This window comes from Equus przewalskii, unplaced genomic scaffold (assembly GCF_037783145.1).
Source record: "Equus przewalskii isolate Varuska unplaced genomic scaffold, EquPr2 ChrUn-13, whole genome shotgun sequence".
NCBI lineage: Eukaryota > Metazoa > Chordata > Mammalia > Perissodactyla > Equidae > Equus > Equus przewalskii.
The window spans coordinates 11,487,826-11,514,677 of NW_027228750.1; the positions used below are offsets into that span (position 1 = coordinate 11,487,826).

At 37.9% G+C, this 26,852-nt stretch overlaps 1 protein-coding gene and 1 long non-coding RNA gene across 2 annotated transcripts; both read right to left on the reverse strand.

Moving 5' to 3' along the window:
* Positions 1-244: 244 nt before the first annotated feature.
* Positions 245-21,923, reverse strand: LOC139081658 (uncharacterized). The gene is made up of 7 exons (XR_011536835.1): positions 21,789-21,923; positions 19,753-19,791; positions 17,067-17,196; positions 16,022-16,169; positions 14,444-14,579; positions 6,461-6,547; positions 245-3,306 (listed from the first exon to the last, which is right to left on the reverse strand). It is a non-coding gene; the product is annotated as an uncharacterized lncRNA (long non-coding RNA).
* Positions 21,924-22,797: 874 nt separating this feature from the next.
* On the reverse strand, positions 22,798-26,440 carry PRMT6 (protein arginine methyltransferase 6). The gene has a single exon (XM_070608138.1). The coding sequence runs from the start codon at positions 25,386-25,388 to the stop codon at positions 24,258-24,260; it is 1,131 nt and encodes a 376-aa protein (XP_070464239.1). The 5' UTR covers positions 25,389-26,440; the 3' UTR covers positions 22,798-24,257.
* Between the last annotated feature and the right edge of the window lie 412 nt (positions 26,441-26,852).

Genomic DNA, 26,852 nt, shown 5'->3' on the forward strand with positions numbered 1-26,852 from the left:
CCAAAGTGTGCATACATTTTGATATGATTTTATTTTAATTTTTTAAATGTACATTACTTATCCAACCAATTGGAACTATTCTAGTATGCATTTATTTATGAATGCTTTTAAAATTCCAAATGGCTCATAATGGCATATTTGAAACTACTAGAGTTGATGTTGTAAGTGAATATTAAGACTCATAACCCAAATGAAAAGCTGTTATTGCAGAACACTCAAGTCATTTTCTAGAGCATAATATCTCAGCAATTTTAAAGACGTTTATTCAAAATACCAAGAAAAATTAGACAATATGATGACAATCCTTTTGCAAACTTCAATTGTTAAAATCATTCTTGAACCATCCTACTGGAAAAGATCAACCAAACTCACAAACATTTATTAGCATTACAATAAATAAACATTGACTATGGCAATAAAAATGCCATAAGAATTTTGATAGCCAAGAAAAACAATCTTCTAAATAAAAAAACCACTTTAGATATATAGCTAGATTATTCTACAAAAGGGGAGAAGGTATATGATGACAATCCTTTTGCAAACTTCAATTGTTAAAATCATTCTTGAACCATCCTACTGGAAAAGATCAACCAAACTCACAAACATTTATTAGCATTACAATAAATAAACATTGACTATGGCAATAAAAATGCCATAAGAATTTTAATAGCCAAGAAAAACAATCTTCTAAATAAAAAAACCACTTTAGATATATAGCTAGATTATTCTACAAAAGGGGAGAAGGTATAAATCTCTTTTATGGGCTTGAGAAAGACAGTCAGTCATATGGTTAATACGGTTCATGTGGTCCCCCACTACACGGTTTGGGGAGCATCATACTCTTCACTTGTTTTGTTCTACATAGTAAATATCTCATTCATTAATATGTATATTCTGTGAACCATTTTATCTCATTTTTACTAAAGTACACTATTTTCTGGCTGGAATGTATTTTTCTACTAATTCTTAAATATCAGTTTTAGAGAAATTTGTACATAGCCTCCACTCTGTTGGAATTCTTTCTAGAGAGCTAAAAAGTGCCAAGCAGTGGCTCTAAATCAGTGACTCTCATGCTGGGGGCATTTCTGTCCCCTAAGGACATATGGCAATGTCTGGAGACAATTTTGGCTGTCAAAACTGGCTTAGGGGTGGGTACTACTGGGATCTGGTGGGTGGAAAGCAGAAAGGCTGCTAAACATCCTACAATACATAAAACAGCCCCCACAACAAAGAATTATCCTGCCAAGGATATGCGAATAATGCCAAGGTTGAGAAACACTGCTCTAAATCAAACAACAGCAACAAAACCTATGCATGTATATATATACACACATATAAATGTGTGTCAGTTTGCTAGTAAAAATAGTTGGTTGGCTAGTAAACATTATTTATAGAATGCCCCTTTGGCAAGTGGAGGTGTTAAAATATAAATGTGTCTTCCCTTAAAGGTTTTAAAGTTTTAATAAAATAGTTGGTCCATAATTGTGTTTAGTCTGTCTAAAATTTCATCTGTAAATGTTAGTGAAATACACAAACGCTGGAAATAAAAAGCATACAACTATACAACTTTGTACATAATAGATTCTCAATAAATAATTATCTAGTAAAGATGTATGCAGTGCCCACTATGTTTTTGGCAAAATCAAAGTCAAATAACTGAGAGTCCGTGAAATTGACGGGTTTGTATTTTAGTAGGAGGAGTCCAAAAGTCAAACAAATAAATGCAATTAGCAGAGAGAAAAGGATGGAGAGTGAGGCAGGTGGGGCCTGAATTCAAGTAGCATTGTGTGACATAGAAATTTACATTTTATTTCATAGGCAACAGCACTAAGATTTGTTTGGTGGGGGTGTGGACAACGGCCTGGAATGATAGGATACCAATAGGATTTTAACAGCTGGGGAGAGATGGTAAGGGCCTGACCTAAGACAGTACTGTGAGAATGGAGGGGAGTGGGCAGCTATAAAAGATATGAATGAGACTGAATCAAGTGAACTTAGTGACTGATTAGCTAGGAGTGGAGTTGGGGTATGAGATGAGGAAGGATAGGCATCTGGACGAGCCCAGATCTCAGAATAGGTTGAATGAGTTGTTATTCACTAAAATAGAAGCTAAAAGGAACAGTAGAGTTATGGAGAAGTTGACTCTTGGTGATCTGAGTTTGAAATGCCTTTATGACATTGTGGTGGTGATGTCCAGTAGGAAGTTGTATATGTGGGTATGGAATTCAGAAAAGAGAGCTGGGCTGTGTTGAGAGACCATTCTCCATGGGTCTGTAACATCTCTGCACATCTTTCAGGGAGAGCTATTGACAGCTTTTAGTTCTCCCAATATCTTTTCAAGGATGTTTGTCTGGGGACAGCCTTGAAGATAGAGATAGCCTCTCACTCTGGAGTACAGGGCATGTTTTCTTAACTTAGAGTATAACAAAGATAATGTCTCCCTCTGGAGCACAGGTTGGACAGCTTTGCTTGTAGGCCACTGTAAAAGTTTGGGGTTTTCTAAGCTCAGGGTTTCTCTATTGTGATGCAAACCCACTGCATGTGCAGCATCCACTGGGCCTCCCCACAGTGCCCCCACTGGACTTGAGTGGGAAAAGGGAACTGGCATGAATATGAAGCTTACTCACCTTGCTGTGTTTTGAGTAATAAAGTCACTTGTTTCCGACCCAAGAGTCTTGTGTCTTTTGACAGCATCTGTGAAACTGTGACAGGCTAACTTGTTAGCTTGCAAGTGGGGTGAACTCTCAAACTTTTCACAGGCCTTGACAGGTTGGTAATGGAAATTTGGGAATGATCAGAGTAGTGGCAGTGGTTACAGTCTTAGGATTGCATAAGATCTCCAACACAATGTGAAAAGAAAGCAATTCTTCAGCCGGGGATACAAAACATTTGTTTTCTTTCTTCTTATTATTTCATTTCCTTTGTTCTCCTTTCTTTTTTCTTTTCATTTTATCCTTCCTTCCTTCCCTCCTTTATTCCTTCCTTCCCTCCTTCCTTCCTTCTTTCTTCCTTTTTTTCATTCCTCTTGACTCTATTTCTCTCTCCCTCTCTCTCTCTTTTGTAATGGCAGATAAATCAGTAGGAATTGAGAGCAGTCTGCATCTCTCTCCTTCATCACTGTAGGTAGAGATGGCATCCTCTTCCCCTGGTCCAAACAATCCTCTCAGAGAAAACATCCCATCCAGAGCTCAGAACAGGCAACCCTGCCAGAATTTCATAGCCTGGCCATGTACTAGATGGAGATGAGAAGATAAGCTGCTTCTACTTAAGAGGACACAGAAGAAGCAAAGTACTGCAGGGAGCATTCTGTGAAACCATTTGAGAAGAAAGGTTTGTTTATGAGGGTTCCAGAGAAAATGTCATTTATTAAATCTTTTGATTTCTCTACATAGACACTATAGCAGAATAAGAACATTTAATCTGTTTTAATATAGGAAGTTAACACTTTGGTTTTTCCTCCTTTTCTTACTATCCTGGAACTGCTTCAGATAAGCCTGTGTTTCTATTTCTAGTGGTAGGGGCAGAATACTACTGCGGGGGCGCATGAACCACAGGAAGAACTTTGGAGATGAGAAACACGTTTGTGTTTTTGGAGATGGAGTAGTCAACAGATGAGATGCCTAAAGTTTAGGAACTAATTCCAGGAAAATTTTCAAGAAGTGAGAAGAGAAGGAAGAACTTGATGGGTAGACATAATGAAGAACCACTGGATAAGATACTGAAGGACCTGCCAGGGGCTGGGTCTTGGTCCATCAACCACTCAGCTTGCAGTCAAGCAAGAGCATCTGAGGGCTAGCACCAGGGACTACATTCGTTGAGTCTCTTGAAGCCCTAAAGAAAATCTTTCTTGGGGCCAGCCCAGTGGCGTAGCGGTTAAGTTTGCGCGTTCCACCTCCGCGTCCCGGGATCGCCGGTTCGGATCCCGGGTTCGGACATGGCGCCGCTTGGCAAGCCATGCTGTGGCAGGCGTCCCAGACATAAAGTAGAGGAGGATGGGCATGGATGCTAGCTCAGGGCCAGTCTTCCTCAGCAAAAAGAGGAGGATTGGCAGCAGTTAGCTCAGGGCTAACCTTCCTCAAAAAAAAAAAAATCTTTCCCTTATGACACATCCCCTTTCACTCTGAACGCCAGCAAGAGTAATGAGCATTCACAAAACAAATCTTAATTTGATTCTGCCACCCTCTGTGTACACCATTGCACACCTGCATGGTGTCACAGAACACCCACAGGCCCTGAGGGAGCGGTCCTGAGCTGGAACCATTGGAGGCAGAACCTCATCAAGAATGTTTTTTGAAAGAGGGATATTTTTAAGCAGGGCTTGAAAGAAGGATGAGCACTTTTCTGGGAAAAAGAGTGGAATGAGCACAAAATATAAATTTTTTAAAAACTGGGGGTTATTTTGCAAAAAATGGTGACTAACCTGAACCAGTGGTGATTCTATTGGTAGTCCCTAGAAGGTTACTTAAGTCGATTAGAGGATAATTATATTACATAGAAAAGAAATAAGTGATTTAACTTCTGCAGTACCGAGTTTTGGCATTGGGTATCTGTGAGTGCAGATGGATGAAATAAATTTAGGATGCTTCAAGGCATTGCTGCTAAGTGCAGAATGTTATGTGGTTAGTAAACATTCTTTATCTGTGGAGTTAACTCACTCTTCAAACTAAAAACGAAACTGAAAAAAATTAATAATCAAGGCAGGGATATACAGTAAAATATTTCTAGAAGAAAATAATTATTATTTTCCTTTATTCCTTTTGGGAAAAATAAAAACCCAGTTATATAAAAGTAAGCATTTCAACGAATAACATTATAGTACCCCAAGTAAATGCTTTCCATAAAAGTATGCATCCCATTTTCTATATATTTGTTTCAAAATATGGATCTAATTTTCCAGATACTATTTGTGAACACGGGAGCAAGACCTGCATATACAGTTCATGTTTTTTTCCGAGGGTAGACAATATGCATACTATGGCCTATGCAGGCTTGTGAAAAGAATGTCTGTTGAAAAGATATGGACTCATTGTTTCTGCAAATGCACGTCTGGATAAAAGATGTCAATAACTATTCATCAATACGTTTTACTGCCCAGTTTTGGGTTGTCTTTTTTTTCCAGCATACGCAGTTCCTGTAATGTGTTGTGATAATGCTGGTTGAAAATAGCTATGATTCCAGTCAGTTCATATTAACAGTAAACAGATGGCTTATCAAAGGATGGATCTTCTTTTCCAATAACCCAAATATGCCACATAACCTACTTTTATATATATGAACACCTATAAAAATGATCTTCTGTGATGGTTAATTTTATGTGTCAACTTGGCTAGGCCACAGTGGACACATATGTATTTAAACACTATTATGGATGTTTTCTGTGAAGGTGTTTTTTGGATGAGATTAACGTGTAAATTGGTGGACTTTCAGTAAAGTAGATTACCCTCCACAATGTGGGTGGGCCTCATCTGATAAGTTGAAGGCCTTACTAGAACAATGACTGACCTCCCCCCAGCAAGAAGGAATTCTGCCGGTGGACTGACTTTGGACTTGAACTGCAACTCTTCCCTGAGTCTCCAACCTGCCAGCTTACCCCATCAGATTTTGGACTCGCCAGGCCTCCACAATTGTGTGAGCGGATTCCTTAAAATAAATCCCTCTTTCTACAGATACATAGACATAGAGATAGATAGATATGTAAATACATATCCTGTTGGTTCTGTTTCTCTGGAGACTTCTGACTAGTAAAATTAGAAGTCACTCTACCTATTTAAAAAAAATCTTTTTAGTGGGTGTTCTTAGAAAATTCAGAGGACACATGAGATTAAAAGTATCTTGTTTGTTGACTTGTAGGTCAAGGAAGAAGGAAAGGGACCACATAACTATGTTGAATAACCACAAACACCAGCCAAGCATTTTTCACGTAGCAACTCCATCAATAAATTGTTCATAAATTCCCCTATGTAATTAATTTTATTGAATGCTTACATGTGGCATATATCCTATTCTTGCAAAGGGAATATCTGAAGGAAATAAAGCAACCCCTCTTATCATAAAGTTATATTAAGATGTTTAATAAACCACATACTATATAACATGTACGTCGAACACTAAGAGAAGACATTGCCAGGAAAGATGCGGGAATAAGAGGAAGCTTATAAAGGCCAGCCCACACTGAAATGTACCAAAATGAACAAAATAGGCAAGGAATTTGAAACGAGGGATTAGTTTCAAACTTATAACACAAAATTTATGGAGCAACTTTCAGGATAAGTACAAACTAACAAAACTGAAAGAGGACTCTGTAAATTGACACTAAATAATCTTTCCAAAGGGAAGGATTCAGTGTTTCAGAAAGTAAGTGAAGTAAATCTGGAAAATTATCAATTAACATTTCCCATTTTGGAAAGTGGTCTGGAGGTAGGAACTAGATTTGAGAGTAATAAGGAAATCTTTTCATTACCAGCTGAGTGTCATGGATTTAGTGCCCAACATGTATGCTCCAGAAAGAAAAATCCCTCCAAATCTTCAGGGAAGACAAGCAGATTACCTGCAAAAGAGTGAAAATATAGTTAAGATGCCCTAACTTTTCCTTAGTGATAATGGATACCAGAAAAGTAATTTCTATGGATGAGGAAATGTCAGTAAACAGTTGGATGTATGGTCTATAGCTTACAAAAGAGCTCTGGCCTGGAAATTTAAATACCTACTTTTCAGCTTCACCTGATTGCTATCAAGAGGAATGCTAGGCCAGTATTGCTGGATAACCCAAGCTAAAATTCCAGATTTTTAAGTGAAATCTCCTGATTCTTAACTATTTGAATTTAAGACTATTTGAATTTAAAAAGAAAACATTTGGAGGCTGACACATGGTTAAGCCAAACAAAGCACAGGGGCCATTAATTTGAAAACTCTGGAATAGAATAAGGAAAAAAGGCCCTAAACTGAGTGTCAGTGAACTCTAACAACCATCAGATTTGTTAAAACACATATACCCAACTTGATCTATAGATTCAAAGTAGTCTCAGTCAAAATCCCAGCAAGTTATTTTCTGGATATTGATAAACTGATTCTAAAGTTTATATGTAGAGAATAACCAATACTACATTGAAGGAGAACAAAAAAGTTGGAAGACTGATACTACCTGACTTCAGGGCTTACTGTGAAGCTACAGTAATCAAGCTAGTGTGATAGTAGCAAAAGAATAGACAGATTAATGGATCAGAATAGAGAGCCTAGAAACACACCCACATAAATATAGTCAACTGATCTTTGATAAAAGAGCAAAGACAATACAATAGAACAAAGACAGCTTTTGAACAAATGGTGCTGGGACAACTGGACATCCACACAGGCAAAGAAAATTTATCTAGACGCAGACTTTACACCTTTCATGAAAATTAACTTAAAATGTATCATAGATCTAAATGTAAAATATAAAACTACACAACTCCTAGAAGATAATGTAGGAGAAAACCTAGATGATTTCAGGTATAGTGATGACTTTTTAAAAACAACACCAAAGGCATAATCCATGAAAGAAATAATTCATAAACTAGACTTCATTAAAATTTAAAACTTCCACTCTGCAAAAGATGCTATCAAGAGAATGAGACAAGCCAAGACTGGGAGAAAATATTTGGAAAAGATACACCTGATACAGGACTGTTATCCAAAATATACAAAGAACTCTTAAAACTCAACAATAACCAAAAATCTGATTAAAAAATGAGCCAAACACCTTTACAGACACCTCACCAAAGAAGATATACAGACAGCAAATAACCATATGGAAAGATGCTCCACATCATAAGTCATTAAGGAAATGCAAATTGAAACAAGGAGCTACCTCTACATACCTATTAGAATGGCCAAAATCTGGAACTCTGACAACAGCAAATGCTGACAAGGATGTGGAGCAACAGTAAGTCTCATACATTGCTGGTGGGAATGCAAAATGCCACAGCTACTTTGAAAGACAGTTTGGCAGTTTCTTACAAAACTAAGTATACTCTTTCCATACAATCCAGCAACTGTGCTCTTTGGCATTTACCTAGAAGGGATGACAACTTATGTGCAAGAAAACTGTATACCGATGTTTATAGCAGCTTTATTCCTAATTTCTGAAACTTGGAAGTAACCAAGATGTCCTTCAGTAGGTGAATGGATAAATAAACTTTGGTACATCCAGACAATGGAATATTATTCAGCACTAAAAAGAAATGAGCTATCAAGCTATGAAAAGACATGGAGGAGTGTTAAATGCATATTACTAAGTGAAAGACACCAAACCGAAAAGTCTACATGCTGTATGATTCCAACTATATGACATTCTGGAAAAGGCAAAACAAAGAAGACTGTAAAAAGATCAATTATTGGTGGAGGGTGGAAGTGGGGGAGAGGATGGATAGGCAGAGCACACAGGATTTTTTAGGACAGTGAAAATACTCTGTATGATATTATAATGATGAATACATTTCATTATCCACTTGTCCAAACCCATAGAATGTACCACACCAAGAGTGAACCATAATGTAAACTCCAGACTTTGATAGATTATGATGTGTCAATGTACGTGCATCATTTACAACAAATGTACCACTCTGGTGGGGGATTTTGATAATGAGAGTGGTTATGCATGTGTGGGGGCAAGGGATAAATGGGAAATCTCTGTATCTTTCTGTCATTTAGCTATGAACTTAAAACTTCTCTAAAAAAATAAAGTCTTTTTCAAAAAACAAAAACATATAAAAGCATGATGCTGAACCAGGGACACATAAATAAAACAATGGAAAGTGTAAATAGTTACCAAATAAATCCAAATTTTGGAAATCTTGGTATGGTGGCATTAAAAATGAGTGAGGTAAATATAAGTTAGTCAATATTTGATTTGGGTACAATTATATAGCTATTTGGAGAATAAAATCATGTTGAAAACCTGTCTCACATATTACATCAAAAATAATTTGCACTTGAAGGTAAAAATGTAAAAAATAAAATAATAAATATACTAAAACAAAATTTAGGTATATATTGCTGTAATAATAATATAATGAAAATAACATCTGCACATAACCAAAGCCATTGTATCAGTTATTTATTGCTGCATAATAAACTAGCCTAAAATTTAGTATATTTAATTAATGCTGTATTATTCCTTATGGTTCTGTGGATTGTCTGGGTGGTTCTTATGCTGATCTTGGCTGGACAGACTCACATGGCTGCAATCAGATCATAAGTCAAATAACAATAATTTCTTACTATTTTTGAGACAGTCCATATTTGAATCTCCCTTATTGCCCCAAATATAATTTTTACAAATGGTTTGTTTGAATCAAATCCAACTAGGTACTCACATTGCATTCAGTTGTTATGTCTCTTGACTCTTTTATTCTTCTAACAACCCCCTCCTCCGTCATTGCAGCCTTTTATATGCCATTGATTTGGTAGAGAAATTAGGCCATTGTTTTTCTGTAGAATTCTCACATTCTAGATTCGACCGATTGCCTCTTTGAGGTATGTTTAACTTATTCCCATATTCCTTATATCTGTTGTAAACTCAGGTTTGGTATTTTAGGCACGTATACTTCCTGCCGCATCCATCATGTTTTAAGACAGAGTAACTGGTTTTCCCACTTTTTGTGATTAGTCCTGTTGATGGATTCTGAGCATGTCAGCCTAATTCCTTCATTATAAAATTTTCCATTAACTTTGCCCCTCCTGGTTTCAGCAAACTATGGATGATGATTGCAGAGATCTATTAGTTTATTATGGGTTGAAAATGGTGATTTTCTATTATTCCTACTGCTTTATTTGCTGGAATTCTATAGATTAGAACTTTCCTTCACTAACTATTGGTTATCCTGAAATGCAAGTCAGGAGGCTATTGTGATTGGTTTGGCCAGAGGTTTTGGTGGCATGGATTAAGGTGATGGCAGAAATGATAAAGAATAAATGGTTTCAAATATATTTTGGCAGTAAACCCCTTAGTATCTGCAACCAATCAGATATGGCAAAGAAGTCATATGAGGAGTTAGGACTGACCTCTAATTTTCTGACTTGAATAACTAACTGGTGGGTGGAGGTGCTACATACTGAGATCCAAAAGCTTTGTGGAAACCAGCCATGGGAGACCATGAGATAACTAAGGAGGTAGCGTACAAAGACGAAAAAGAGTGCCTTCATCATACTTGTCCGTTATAGTAACTTTTGACAGAAAAGGAGTTTCCAAAACCAGAAATGAGTTTTCCAAACTTTTAGAAACACAGGAAAATATTTCAGCAAGCATTCAACCAGTTTTGTATTTGAAATACTACATCTAGCACCCTCGTCATGTTGCTACACTGACTGAGGCAGCAGCAGCAAATGCTATTACAGCAGCACATTCATCCTTCGAAAGGTTAAGGGTCTGTTGGTATTTTCATTATAAACTCCAATTTTCAGGGGTTTATAACTTGGCTATTTTAAAATCACATCAGGCCGAAACTTGCAAGTAATAAAACATTTAAAAAACTAGATTTAATGCATTTTTGTCAAGATCTAGTCAAAATATTGCCTAATTTTTCTGAGATAAAGCAACTTACAGTTAATATATTGTGAGACAAATGTTTAATTAAAAACACTTTTTATTTTAAAGTTTCTGAAAATATTACATTTTATAATAACGCCACATTTCACATGTATAGATTAGATATGGATGGACCACAAACATCATACCGAAGCAATTTTAACACATTATAGCAGAAGTTGGCATACACATTGCAGTTTGGGATGAATTTCTTCCCAATAAAACTTGTTGTAAATTGGTTAAGGTTTTTTTAAGGAACAATAACATGTTCAATTTTATTTTATACATAGATATTTTATATTTTACCAGACAGAATTTATTCTCAAAGTTATTGTTCAATTAAAAAATATACCATCTTCTGTTTGGGATACAGTATTTTGATTTCCTTTTAGTAATAGAATTTACTAACATATGGATGCCAAGTTCATCAAAGGCCTTTTGTAAAGTCAGTTAGGCCAGGAATTCTGCCTTAAAGTACAAAACACTCTCTTTCCTCATGAGGAACAGGAAGAAACAAAGCGAGTGTTATAGAATCAAAACAATCAAATACTATATGGTAGGGAAGGTGGAGCAGGTCAAGATGAATAAGAAATGTGCCCTGCCCTTAAAGGACAATAAAACTAAATGAAAGAAGACCCAGGTAAGACCCCAAAGGGTAGAGTGGGTAAAGTAGAATGCGAGATTGTGAAGAGATTCCTTCCATGGAGGGAGATGAGGAAACACCTAGTACAGGAGATGGAATGTAAGCAGGACCTTAAAGCTTGGACATGTGAAGGGAAAGGGAGAAGACGAGCGTTCCAGACAGCAAGGGTGGCAGCATGAGCGAAGGAAAGGAGCTAGTGGGTTGCATGCTGTTTACTGGGATGACACTGCCATGTTTCTCAGGAACTGAATCACATTTGCCCAGCAGATGTTGCCTTCTGGGTCTGTTTCAAGCACTTCTAAAAAGCGTGTGTGTGTGTATGTGTGTGTGCATATTTGACCAATAGGGCAAATGTGTTAAGTGCAAAGTGGACTCTACTGGGCAAGTTCCTTGATGACTAAATTTAATGTTAGGAAGAAGCTTTCTGTTAGGGGAAATTTGCTCACGGATTCTTCCTTGTAGTGACAAAAATATTCCAGTCTAACACAGAGAAAATCGATATCCTTAAAATGTGATTTTTCTATATATTTTAACAAATGGCATTGGAAAGATAACCCAAATGACTCAGTGTATATAAAATACTTGTCCCATTTTGTTTGGAAAATGTCATTCTTGGTTACAATCTCATTAAAGGAAACCTTTACATGTGCAGGAATAAGGTACACAGGATGCATTTACTCATACCCTCTAAACACAAGTTAGCTACATTTTAAAATTTTGTTTCTGACAATTAATATTGCATATTATTTGGATTAATTATCTAATATCTTTATTTTTCCAGGATTATCTCAAAACGTATAAAATTTGTAAACTTACCGGGAGGTTAAGAACAGTATTTGCAAGTTTTTAAACAAATGAATATTTAAATTTTAAAATATTTAAAAATTTATAAATTTTAAAACAAAATAAATGTTTATTGATATTGATAATAAAGAATAATAAATATTAAGAAAATAATTCTTTAAGAGAATAGCAAACGTCAGACTGTCTTAGAAACAATTATCCAGGATTATAAAGCCCGCATCAGAGTTGGCTCAGGCACTTAGGCAGGAAAAAAACTGATACACAGCAACAGTTTTTTGAATAAAAGTATTAATGATGATAAATTTTGTTTACACTGCAGATCATATTGTTAGGTTCTTTTCTTTGTCAGATATTTCGTCTCATCTACTGTATCTGTATTCTGAACAATTTTTGAGTTTCCAAGCTCCAACCACTTTGTGAAAACACTTCTTGTTTACACCGGTGGACTGCACTATCGTTTTGATCCTCTCTAACATTTGACTCACTCCTCTCGCATTCTCTTTTCTGACTTAAGACTCTCAGTTTTTCTCCCTTTTCCTAAAAATCTATCTATTGCTATTCTCCATGCATTTTTTTGTATATAGCTTCCCCCTTTCTTCCACTTTATCTATTATTAAACTTATATTTTCTCATACTTTTGAAATGTTGAGATAGTTTATGAAGAACCTTGATCCAACTTATGCTAAAAGTGAAATCCGGCAATATTACTCAGATTCTGTGCTTTTACATTGAAAACAAAAGTATCCCTATCTCAAACTGTAAAAAACAAACTAAAACACAAATTACATAAGGATTAAATAACTAAATTTAAAAATCGACCTAAGCGCCCATCAATGGATGAATGGGTAAAGAAGATGTGGTATGTATACACAATGGAATATGACTCAGCTATTAAAAAAAAGATGAAATCTTGCCATTTGTGACAACATGGATGGACCTTGAGAGTATTATGCTAAGCGAAATAAGTCAGACAGAGAAAGTCAAATAGGGTATGATTTCACTCATAAGGAGAAGATAAAAACACCACCACCAACAAATAACCACACAAATAAAGAGATTAGATTGGTAGTTACCAGAGGGGAACAGGGGAGAAAAGAAGGTGAAAGGGGAGACAGGGCACATGCATATGGTGATGGATGGTAATTAGTCTTTGGATGGTGAACATGATGCAGTCTACACACAAATTGAAATATAATGATGTACACCTGAAATTTATATAATGTTATAAACCAATTTTACCTCTAAAAATAAACAAAAAATTAATAATGAAAATGGAAGATAATTTGGGAGCATATTCCCAACTTTCAATCAGGAAAAGCCTTCTTAACCAGAAAAGAAACTCAGCAGTAATTACAAATAAAATTACTAGATTTGGATTCATTAAAATGGAAAAGTTCTGAATGACCCAAAATTAATGAAGTAAAAAAGATTAAATGGACATATTATAGCACATATGATAGACTACTCCTAGTTAACAAAGAGCCCCAAAAAGCCATAAAATCCAATAGGAAAATGGGTAAAATAAACAGTAAATTCACAGAAAATGAAATGAGAAGGGCCAATAAACACAAAGAAAGATGCTCAACCACTAGGAGGTAGGGTAATAAAATTTAAAATAAGAAGTTAGCATTTTCACTCACAAGATTAAAAAATAAGACTAATAAACATCTAGGTTAATGAGAATATCAAGAAACAGACTCTCTCATCTATCTTTGGTAGGCACATATATTATGACAATCTTTTAGAAAGCAATCTACCAAAGGTTATTAACATTGAAAATAAGCAAAATACTTAGGAAAATCAATCCTAAGGATGTGAAAATTCCAGCACATAAGGTGATATTTATAAGGATATTAATTTAACATTTATACATTAATTAACTAGTTTCTTGAGTTCGTAAGAGAGAAGAGGACTCTGCTCTCTATAAAATGTAGATTTTATTTGGAGGAAGTCAATACAGAAGTAAAGAAATGAACAAAATTTCAGGTAGGAATAGGTGCTGTTTGGAAAATAAAACAGAGTAGTGTGATAAGCAAATTAAGAGTTGTAGAAGACACCATGAGGTGATTTTTATAAAGATCAAAAATAAGCATACATAAAAGTTGGAATAGAAAATACTCTAGGGGCTGAAACTATGGGTGATGTACTATTTTTTCTCTCGTTTCTGTAGTTTAAAATTTGCTGTAATCAGCATGCCTTACCTTCTTAATGAAAAGAATACCATTAAAATAAATGAATTGTTTTTCAAAATAGTTTTTAGTAAAATTCTGTCAAAATACATTGGCATACTGTAGCCTCACTCTGTGGTTGCCGCCCCTTACTGTGGTCTGTCATAAAGAATGCCTTCGATGAGTTTTGCCCACTAAGAGCACTAAGTGGGAAGATCCCACCTGCTTCCCACCACAAGCGAAGAAATGCAGACTCATACTAACCCAAACGGACTAGGCCAGGGATGAGGTCACGGCATAGACTGGGCAGTGTTAAAGATGACAATGAATGAAGAGCATACAGATTTGTAATTCCTTCAGTGGCTTTTTGGCAGTTTTGTGGGATCTTGTCCACTCAGGCCTGGTGGGGAAGAGAAGACTGGCAGATAACTACTTGTCAAACAGTAGCTGGGGAGAAATCTGAGTAAATCAGTATCAAAATATAGTTTTGAAAAAAAAGTTTTCATCAACCTTAATAAACTAGACCTTGGTTTCATTTTCATCCTTCATCATAATTTTCAGCCTTTCTTTTTTGTTTATGGAAATCCTGAAAAATAAGCCAGTTGGCTTGGAAGTCTCCTCAACACTTTTATTTGTCTTATGCCTTGTAAAATTTTATTTCTAGAGATCCAATCAAGTCTTCTTTGACAAGCTTTCTTCTGTGAGCTCAGGAAAAACTGGCAGATCCAGAAGGCTCACTGTCTCCAAACTGGCCAGGGGTTATTATTATAGAGGCAAGCCCTATCACTTGCACTGATCATCAGTGATATTATCAGCATCCTAGGTATTACTGAAATTTTCACATAGAGAGTAGAAAGCTGTCTGTAGACCATGACTCAAAAGAACTCTCTAAGGCCATGTGTGTTTCAGACCATCGTCCTTGCGTAGAATGGCCACTCTGTCTTCTCATCTAAGTTCCTCTTGGTTCACAAGGCCCATTACCCAACAAATATTTATTGAATACCTACTTTGTGCCAGATAATGTTTTAGGCAATGGATAGACAATGGTGAACAACAGAGACAAGCTTCCTGCTCTCATGAATTGTGAGAAAGACAATAAACAAGTAAATAACTAAATTTCAGATAACAAGGGGAAAACAGTCTCTGTGGTGGGGAAGAGGACTGTTTTCATCATTTCAGTCACGGAGAGCTACTCTGAGGTGACATTTGAGCAAAGAACTGAAAGAAGAGAGTGAGAGTGAAACATGCAGTCTAAGGAAAGAACGTCCCAGGTGGAAGGATCTTGAAATGACCAAGAATTAACAAGACCCAGTTCCGTTCCTCCATTTTCAATGAGAAGCTCTCATTCCCCTATCTTGCTATGACGGAATTCTTATGATAGCACTTGTCTGTGTGACTCATTTGGCATTGAATGCACGTTGTGTTATAATACTAGTTACCTTTGAGAAGTTGAGATGCTTGCTCTCTACTTAAGACTCAGCTCCTTCAAGTCAAGGATCTTGTCCTATGTTTCTTGATATACCCAAAACCCAAAATAGTACTCTTATGTAACAAGTATTTAATGAACACTCACTGAAGATGATGATCTGACGTAATGATCTGTGCTGTTGTTATGGAACATATCAACTCTTGATGAAAGATACGTGGGCAGAGGATAGTGAGAGGTTCTGGCTATTTAAAAAATATATCTAATAAATATATACTGGTTTTGAAAAAAACAGAAGCAAAACTTAAGAATATGCTGTTTAGAGATATATACATATATGGTAAAACTATATACATATAATTATATATAAATATACATATATATAACAAAGTTTGATTATGTTAGGCTTGAGGTACCTATCATGGCCAAGTGGAGATGACAACTAAGCAGTTGTATACATAAGCGTGAAACTCAGTAGAGATGTCAGGGATGACAATATAAATTTGTGAATCATCAGCATATAGATGGTACACTATTTAAAGTAATGGGATGGGATGAGATCACCTAGGGAGAAAATAGAAAGAAGAGAAGGGCAAGTAAAATTTGTGGTAGCAAAGAATTGCAAAGTATTATCAATAGAAAACTAGTGGAATAAATTATGGATTATGTATACCATACATTTTCATATTGCTATTAATAAGTTATATACACACATATTTACTTCCTGAGATATTTAGTATATGTATTTTAGCCTGAATAAACAATTTGCAGAGTAACACAAATAGCGTGTATGTACTTGTAAAAAAACTACATAAATATGTATATATATTTATGTAATAGAAAGATACATTCTAAACTGTGGGGAACAGGAGATTATTAACTTTTTCCTTCTAAACATTTGTTATATTTGTATTTTATTCATTTTAGTTTTAAGAATCTAATGAAAGGGGGACATAAACAAAACAAATGTTTCTGTAACAATTTCACTATTTAGAATGTAAGGGAATCTTAGAAAGGATATTTATGACAGTAGCAATACCCGATCAGGGCTCCACTTACGTCCCTTTGTATCCTTTACTTTTTTTTTGTATATCTGCTCCCCTAGTACTTTCACTCTCAACCTTCTACACTGGGCAGCCCTTAGCTGGGGGACTGTCTTTAGGCTGTGGAAACTGCTATGCCTGCCTGCAGGAGAGCTAGGAATTTATGTCTCCCCAGGGGCAGCCATTAACCACTGTCTGATGGGTGGAGAGAGTATACTGTTCCAGCTCCCTTGCTCCCTAATTAGCGACATTCAGAGGCATGATCTATGCTGTCTCCAGAGCATGTCTGCAGGACTGAGCCACATTCTCTTTCTTAGGAATTGGCTTAATATTACACTCATCCTGGTCTCTTTCCCTTCTGAAGCCGGGCCTAAGACAATGACCAATCTATTTTAAGTGCTAATAGATGTCACCTTACCTCTTGAGAGCCCAGGCATCACGGATAGGATATATAGTGCTCAGACTTTCAGAGATGAGTCCCAAACTCTGCCACTTACTCTCCACATAGTCATGGACATTCACCAAACTCTATGCCTTTGTCTTCTCACCTGCAAGATGAGATTGATAATGGAACTACTTCACAGAACTATTTCAAGGAGTAAATAAAATAATATACTTTATGTGCATCTAGCACATTTTAGGCACTCAATGATTTAAAAATTGATAAAGATGCTTTATGTAAGTATCATGACTATTTATCTCCATGTATGCTGTGGCATGTCTGACAAAAGGAGGAGCTGCCTTTAAACAAAAATTTATGATATGGAGTCTTCCTTAGGAAGAAAGCCACTCTTTACAGAACATTATTTTATTATGTATAACTCATGTGAAGTAAACAAAGTTAATACATCATTGATTTTAATGGGACTTTGCACAGTTTGATTAATATACCATTATTGCATAAAAACATTCTACATGCTGAGAAGTAGTAGCTGGTGCATTAGAATATCATTTGGTATAAAGTTTCAGCATCTGCTTTTTCACTGTATGTCCTTATGAATGCATTATCATCTGGTATAAAATAAATCAGATAATGAATAAAAAATGAAAAATTATATCTCCCTAACAACTATATCACATATTTTAGCACTGAATATTGTATCATTTTAATATCTTAACATCACCATTTATGGGGATGGTGCAAGGACCATATCCTTTAATAGTCTAGTTTTAAGAACTTTGTCTGATTACTTAGAGTAACTCAATTATTCTGTTTCGTATCTGCATAAGGACTTACCATCCTGAAGTCTATTTTTCTTGGACTGAATACCATGGAATTAATTTATATGTGAACCTATTTTATAATAATGTCTGGACCCTATAAAGTTCCCCTTGTTGGGGTTCAAGCAAAGCTAGCTGATACTGAATTCTATTTATTACAAACAGCACATTTCCTGGTAGTTTCTAATTTCATTTTGTATTAAAATCCTCTTGTTGTAATTGCTGTCATTCTCTCTCTGTTTTTCCCTAATTATTCTGCCTAGAGTAAATTCTCAACTATTCAGGAGCTGTGTTATTTAATCTGTGGATTTTCCAAATCCTCTCTTTTTAATTCTGTCTTTCACTGTACATTCTTAACCATTTCGCCGTCTCCTATTTTTATAATTCACCAGATGATAAAGGATGGTAGAGTGAGGAGTTCACATTAAAATAAGCAGGTTGTTATTTTTATAGAAATTCCTGGTAAAAACTCTGATTCCAATGAATGCATGAAGTGAAAATTTTAACCATTTGTGGATCTTAATCCTTTTTTCATAATCATATATAAAGTTAAAACTCTACACTTCCTTCTTAAATATAATAATTTTACCAAGAGTAAAGCTGCAAGTGCTTTTTAAAAAAGGCCTAATGTCATCCCACTCCATACCACCCATTACTAAACTACACATAGCTTGAGATAATGGAGGTTGGAAGGTTTTGTTCACAAATTTGAAAGATCAAGAAGCTCTTACATAGAAGTGTCATTTAACAGGTTTAGAAATTAAGCTGGAAAGAGAGGTTAAGGACAAATATCAAAATAAGCAATAGTTTGTAATCAATCAAACTACCCTTAGTTATGTTCTGAGTGGAAGACTTCAGAAAAAAATTACCCCAAGGATATTGTGATGTAGGCAAAATTTATGCATGGGAATCCTAATCTTCATTTATGTGCTTCTCTCACTGACTTCAGGTCTCTTTGACCCCAAGATGTTTTTTATGCTGTCCTTGGGCTCTGGAAAAACACCTATTGTCCTAAATCCTGCTTTCTAACTACCTCTCCAACAACTATTTTCCTTCCACTCCACACAGGTCAGAATTTCTATTCCCCCTTCCAGTTGATCTTTCCAGGTGACAAAAATAATAATAAATGGATTCATACTAAAAGGTGGTTATAGCCACCTGTAAGACTCCCCCGCTCCACTCCATTTTCCTTTAAGAAAATTTGCATTGAAAAGAAATGTAAACCCAAAGGAATTCTAAATTACTTTAATTTCTGGAAATTGAACAAAAGACAGAATGTTCTGCTACAAGGCATATTTCTGTAAAATGAATGAACTCAAATGACATTGGTAAAAAGAGGAACAATGTCAGAACACAATGTGGAAGTTGGTTGATTTATATGTGATCACTTTCATCATTAATATTTACCACCACCAGGTACCAACTACCGAACACAAAATACACTGACACAGTTGATTGCCGCCAGCCAAAGAGAAGTGTATCACAACCTACATTCTTCCTCTTGGCTCTGTCTGGGCACATGCTCTGTGTCTTTGAAATGTTTATTAAACTTTCTCCCCATCTTTGTGCATTTTGCTTTTTCTCCATAACTCTTTCTTACGCTCTTCCATCAAGCTATCTTGACTTACATTTATTGCAGTGTTTATTTATTAGGATTATCTTTTTAAACTGCTACTGTTTTTATTAGAATTAACATTCTTAGTACTCTTGGTTACAATGTTACATAGGTTTTGATGGACTACCCAACCTAATTTTCCCTTAAGTTTATTTTTAGTGCATAACATTGCAGAATGCGAATGTTTTCGCAAACACATGTATCATGTGATTGCAGGAATGCCTGTAAAGAATTTAAAAAGTGTGGGGAGGATTTCTTTCCATCTCACCTTCCTTTCTTTGTCCTTCCTTTTCTTGCAGAGGGCAGCCTGGAGAAAAAAGAGGAGGAATTTTACCACTCACAGCTCTCTCTATTCTAAATGTCTGTTACAAGTGATTGTTTTTAAAGTTAAAAAGCTACCCAATTAACTGAAATCTTCACCAGTCTTTTCCCAAAGTTACTATTATCAATGATGATGAATTTACTTATCAGAGCACCCAAAGCAGCACCATTCCAATGTTACTGGTCATGTCTTATTAGAATTCTCTCTCTGTTTAGTTAGGTCTAGATTCTTTGTTTCAAAGGTCTTTTCCTACAAGCACATACGATATTTTGAGAAACAGTCTCATTATATCATCTTTCTCCTTATCATCACTTTGAACTATTTTGACATATTTTTGGAAGAGGTTTGGCAACCTACATTTCTCCTTACTGTTATGTCTAAGATTCAATCAGGGCCTGTTCTAGGCTTACAAAGACCTGCAGAACGTTGAAGCTTTCCTCAAGATTGCCTACCTGTTTCACACATTCAGAAATCTTGTTTCTACAAAACGTAAAATGCTACAGGTTGGCTAAGAGGTTGGGATCCAATCAACTATCCACCCGTAGGAACAATTTGGGACACCACATTTCTCAGGAAACAAAGGGAGCACATGTGAGAGTCCTCTGGTCCTTTCTCTAACTTCCTCACCCTCAGAACTTCTGCAGGTATTCCAGAAAGTAGGAGAATATTTTAATTCCAGAAAGTGTTAGAAGAGAACAAAGATACATAAATTCTAACAAAGCATGTAACATTTATTATAAGTGAGAGGAATAAATCAAGAAAAAAAATTGGTGCATGGAAACGGAGCCAGATATAAAGCTAAAAAAAGCACCAGTGAGCCATAAATTTGGCTCAGTTTTCTATTAGCCCATGTGGGAAGGGTCATCTACCAAATATACTGTGAGCATTAGCCGAAATAAACCTGTTATTTAGAGGACATACATTTATTTTCGGAACTAACCCACAGAGGAATTGTTCTCTGAGGATCTCCCAACCTATGTGATAAGTAATACCTTTGCACTTGGGAGAAATTTAAAGGATGGAATTGATAAGAGGCTTGGCTCTCATCCTTGCTTCAGCAGACGTAAGATTAACTTGGAATGAAGTCTTTCCAGGCTAAAGAATACATGTAAATTCCTAATGTAGGTGCTTTTATTCGCCTACCGTATCCTAATTCTTTGGGCATAGGATTTGCTTATTTATCACAGAACTTAATTGTTAGATAGTTGGTATTTATTAAATCATTAAATGAATCTCTCATCAGATCAGATGCCTCTTGGCTCTCCAGCACCAAGCACCTATAGCCGGAATGGTAGAGTTCATCTACTTTTGCTACTGTGTTGAGGATTCAGTTTCCTGGGAGCCTCAGAAAGAGTGCCACATTCGATTAGCTATGTTAGGGAAATGGGTACAGGAGGTGTTTCACGAGAGCCTATTATTTGTCAACCTTGAGGTCCCATATAGTGAAGGTGGCTCTTCTGGGCCTATGAGATAGATCTCCAATGAGGCTTTCTTAAACTAAAGGGTTCTCTGGGGTTAGGAATTGAAAGACTTGTGTTCAGTTTGTCAAGAATTAGCTATGTATCCTTAGGCAAATCCTTCAATGTCTAATTCTTTCCTAGCATGTAAAGTGAAGAAAATTACCCACCCTCCCTAGCATCTACACCATCCCAATCTTTTAGCCCATTATTGTTTATGTATTTTACTTTCTGCTTTATGCCATGAACATACCTTTTTGGAGGCAGAAACTGTTTTATTGGTTTGTATCCTAAATGCTTATCACAATGCCTGCTACATGGTACACTCAATAAAATGTCCATTGGCCCAGTGATTTAATGGAAATATTTGGAAAGTTTCAGTGCTAAATAAATAGGAAAGCAGGTGGAACTTCACCGTCTTCTTTCCTCAGGGCTGGTAGTTCCTGCCTGTGGCCCAAATGGCCCTAAGCAATCATAACAGTTCATACAGAGATTGGACAGTGCCTGGATGTTGGCGCATCTCACACTTTCATCCTTCTGGAAATGTCCTCACTCCAAAGGGCTTGGGTTTCCTTTGGCTCATCTGGTGTCCAGTGTCATACACTGCTCGTCATATACAGCCATGCTGATACTGTCAAACAATACCTGTAAGAAAATTAAAATGTTGAATATTTACTCTGTAGCACATTTTCTACGTGTCCAACGCTCCAGGTTTGCATACTGCTTTTCCATAATCACAACAGCTAAGAGATATTAAGATCTTACCATGTACCAGGCACTTTGTTCTTACACGTATTAACTCTTTGTAGCCTCACATTTCTACTGAGCAGATATGATTGTTATCCCCGGTTTACATGAAAGCATTGGAGAAAAAACAAAAGTTAAGTATTTTGCCCAATGTTGCAGTTAAAGAGCGGTGGAGCCTAGGTTCCAACACCAGCTGGCTGGCTTGAGCACAACCTTTCAACCACTGTGCTATGCTGGCTCTTGACCAATTGCTTTAGTAACTGTATTTTTATGGTAATTCATTTTTCTTTTGGAAAACAGTAAGAATTTTTAAACTTATTTTGCCTAATTATGAAATACTTACCATTTACTTCTATAGTTACGCAGTTTTAACTGGTGTTCCCTTTGTGTGCTTACATTGGTAATAACTCTCTAGTACTTGCATATTTATGAAACATAAATAAAAAATGTAATTTGTAAGAATGTTTTTGTTTGCCCATAAGCAAAGGGATTGTTAAAGGAAGTTAAAAAAAAAACCCACCAAGAATCTACTCAAAACCATACATTGAAATTTCAAATAAATAAATGTTCAACTTAAAAATACAGCTGACCCCAAAAGAAGGAGCTATTTTATACCTCTAGTTTAAGAGGCCTAGGTTGCTATGACTGCACTATTTACACAGGCTGTTAACTGTCTTGACATCAAAATGGTGACAATTATCTGTATTGCTTGCTATTCAAGGAGCCTGTAAAGTCGTTGATTTTGTGTTTCCCTTCATAATGGCAGATCTCATGTGGTAACACCAAATTATAATACTTAAGTACTTTAATATGTGATGATTAAAGTAGAAAATTCAGTTACAATAAACTATGTTAGAGTACTTCAGAAGACTAGTTTTTCACACCTGTTTTCTATTAGCAAAGAAAAGCTACCAGTATGAAAACAACCATACATTAAGCATAGCTGAATTACCCTGAAGCTCTATTCTGAAGGAGTTGTAACACTTTTCTTAAGAACTGACAATATTAAAAAGGCAAAGGCATTATAACTCAGACAGTACACAAGATTTCTTACTTCATCTATAAAAAGACAGAGAATGCCAATGGTTTATTTGCCACGGGGATAAGGAGGGAAACAGTGGTGAAATAAATCTGATAACATGACACACTTCATTACAAATGATTTTCCTAAATTCACAACTTTCATATTTGGCTGAGCTAAAAAGAAAAAAAAACTAAAAAAGGAAATTTCAGTTGATGTAAGTAGGCCAAGTCACATGATTGCTCTAAATGAGGGAGTTTAAATGAGAATGAGTGTACTTTTCCAGCTGGGAAAATATTTTCCGTAATTTAGGCAGCTTAAATAATTCCCCCCTGGTGATGAATAATAAGCCCTTGGGTCAGGTTCAGCAACCTCTTCTATCAATCTGTTTCATAGCAACTACACCAAAATTTATTATGGGACATACATGAAACGTTTTCTTGGTTGTCTTAATAAAGAATAAAAATATCATACTACTTCACTGTCTCTCGGGTCTTTTTCTCCTAAATATACCTTCTAGATTTCTTAGGAATGCTGTACAATTAAATATAAAATCTTTATTACTCAATGGAATAACGTGTTCATCAACTCTAGCACCCTACGGAAGCAGCAAGTGTGATGAGAATAGGGCTATTTAAACCGCTTCCTCATTCTCCTCCCTCTCATTACCAGTAGTAAAGTTTTCTAAAAAACAATGAGAAATAAGTACCGTAGCCTAGAGGCACCGCGGGAAGGGAGGGAATTCAGAGAATGAGAGAATATGGCTCTGGAGCGATATTAAAGTCAGAGTGGAAATTTATGGAGTCTAACTAAACCCTTTTACCCTTCTCCCGGGTTTCAGCCTTAGACAAGATGTGAGCTGTCAGGGATGTGCATAGAGCTTTCACACACTGACATTTTCTTCCGTGAAACAAAAGAAATAGAAACCCAAGTGCTTGGTCCCACATGCTTTTGAGACTTAAAAGCCCATTAATAAACACGCTGTTTCCGTCTTTGGGGGCATCGGGATTACTTTTTAATTAAATACCGCCAGAAGCAGCTCCTCGAAGGGAGGCTGAAGTCACTCTCCCTCCCCAGGAGCCACGAGGGGAAAAAGGGAGACGGAAGCTGTTTCCCCCTATTTGCACGTGGGATCTCCCTTTCTCCTTCGACCCCCCCCACCCCCCGCCCCGCCTCTCCCCGGGAGGGCTGGCCGCTCGGGAGGTAGCTGGGAGAAAAGGCCACGCTCAGTCCTCCATGGCAAAGTCTTTGGTCTTTTCCTCCTGGTCGCCCACTTTGTAGCGCAGCAGCACGCGCAGGAGACGGTGGTTGTCCCGGGAGGGCAGCAGCGTGATCTCTCCGGAAATGGCCGTATCTTGCTCCACTTGCACAGGCTCGTTCAGGTAGAGGAGTGCCTGCTTCCAGTGTGTGACCGGGTGGAAAGGCGAGGTGGACAGCACCAGGGGTTTCTCTGAGTCCCCTCCGGGGAAGGTCACCTGGAACCAGATGGCGAAGCCGTGCATGGGCGCCGAGCCGTAGCAGCTGAAGCGGAAGCGCCCGCCCACCCCGGCCTCCAGCTCCTGCTCCAGGCCGGCGCGGGCCAGCTCCAGCTGAGCAAAGCGCTGCGGCCGAGCCAGCACGTCCTCGCCGGACAGGCCCTGCACCACGATTTCCGAGTGGCCCATGAGGCAGCGCGTGGCGAAGCTCTCCAGGCAGCTCATGTCTACATCGTAGAGCTGCTTCACCTGGCTCCAGAAGTCCAGGCGCAACTCCAGCATCTGGTCGCTGATGGGCGCCACGAAGAGCTCCGCGGAGGCCGGCAGGAGAAGCCCGCCCTCCTTCAGCCACTTGGTCCGCGCGTGGAGCACCGAGCTCAGCATGGACTCGTGCAGGAGCCCGTAGCCCATCCACTCGCTCACGATGGCATCCACCTGCTCCGGTAACTCCACCGTCTCCACTGGCCCCGGCAGGACGTGCACCCGGTCCTCCAGCCCGTTGAGCCGCACCACCTCCCGGGCCTGTTGCCAGATGGCGCTGGCCTCCACCGCATACACGCGCCTGGCCCCGGCCTGGGCACAGAAGATGCTAAGGATGCCGGTGCCCGCGCCCACGTCCAGCACCGTCTTGCCCCGCAGCGCCGCCCAGTTCCGCAGGATGCCCAGACGGTAGGCATCGGTGCGCACGCGGTCCGCAATCATCTCCTCGTGGACCGACACGTCCGAGTAGCACTCGTAATACAGCCGGTCCCGCTCCCTTCTAGTCCTCCGGGGTCGCGGCACGGCCGCCTCCCGCTCTCCGCCATCTTCCTCTTCAGTGCCCTCCCCTCCTCCTCCGCCGCCGCCCCCCGACTCAAGCTTTCTTTTCTTGGGCTGCGACATCTTGGCGGCTCGGGCCGGCTCCCGGCGGGCGTTGCGCGGCACCGCGCGGGCTCCAGGAAGCGGGGCCTTCTGGGACTTGTAGTGCGCGCTCCTGCTGCCACTTCCTGCGGGGTCGCGGGTCCAGTACCCGCTTGATACCTCCGAATTCTACTCAACTGTGTGGTGGTATATGCTGCTTTGGTGTCCTGGAATCTCTTTCCCACCCACCGCGCCCACATTCTATGATTCTTTACGTTCCCTCTCCTTCCCTTTAGCTCTTCAATTCTCTTTTGCTTTAACTCCCTTCCTGAAGTGGACACGCCCACTGAAGACTGAAAAACCTCATTTTGTCTTGTCTGCTCAACACCCAGATTTTATTCCACTGAGTTATCTGGGCCGCACCCTTCACACACTACCACCTCACCTGGACAGTTGCAGCTCTCAAAGCTCTCCAGACTGTGAAGATTTAGAAATTGCACTAACACGTTTTTCTTTTTTGTTTTCAGTGGCTTTAGGGTGCGAAGAAAGCGTAAGTGGAACAAAGTAAAAACCTGACAATTTAAAATCTTGGTTCTGATTCCAGTGAGACCATAAATTAATCGAATGATTAGGGCAAGTTATATAACTACTCTTGCCTTCCATTGTCCATTCACCCACCAGCAACAAAGAATCTTCAGGGCAGTTGAAGGATTACGTTTCTGGTGTCTATTTCAGGAGAATAGCTGGTTGGCTCTTAGTCCTGCTCTGGTAATTCTGTGGCTCATCCAAGAGTTAAATCTTGGAAGGGTTCAGATTAAAGAGCAGCTGGAAAGCAGCAGTGGTGTCATACAGTGAAACCCATTGCCGGGTGTATACTGATAACCAATTATAATTATTTTCCCTCCAGAAATAACTCAATCCTTCATCCCTTGTGATCATGTTTTCGCTGAAAATTCCTTATTTTATCCTGTGTGTTTCCTTGTCTGGGCAAGATTGGTATCCCCTTCTTCTTCTTCTGTTTTTCTTTCAGTCAACTATCAGCTATTAATCTCTTCCCTCTTTGTTGTTCATAATAGAAATAAAATATATTTTAAAATATGTGTATATGAGTGGTCTGTGTTTTTAACAAGTAAGGTGAGAATAACATTTTTTCCAAGCTTAAAAAAAAAACACATCAAAGAAAATGGACTTTTATTTTCTTGTAGCTCGAACTATGTCTGTTTGACCAATGGGCCTATATTCTATATCTGGGGGAAAAGTTCCTGCACCCCATTCCCTCTATTAATCCATCATTTAATGGGATAAGTTTACTGACCTGACATCCTCAGGTGTACTTCTGCCTCAGGGCTCTCAATTCTGGCTGCTCATTAGAATCTTCTTTTTAAAAAGTACCTATGCCTGTGTTCCACCTCAAACTGAGGAAATTCAGAACCACTCCCGTGGAGCCTGCATATGGTTCTAAAAGCTCGCCAGAGAATTTAAATGTGCAGCCAGAGTGAGAACCAC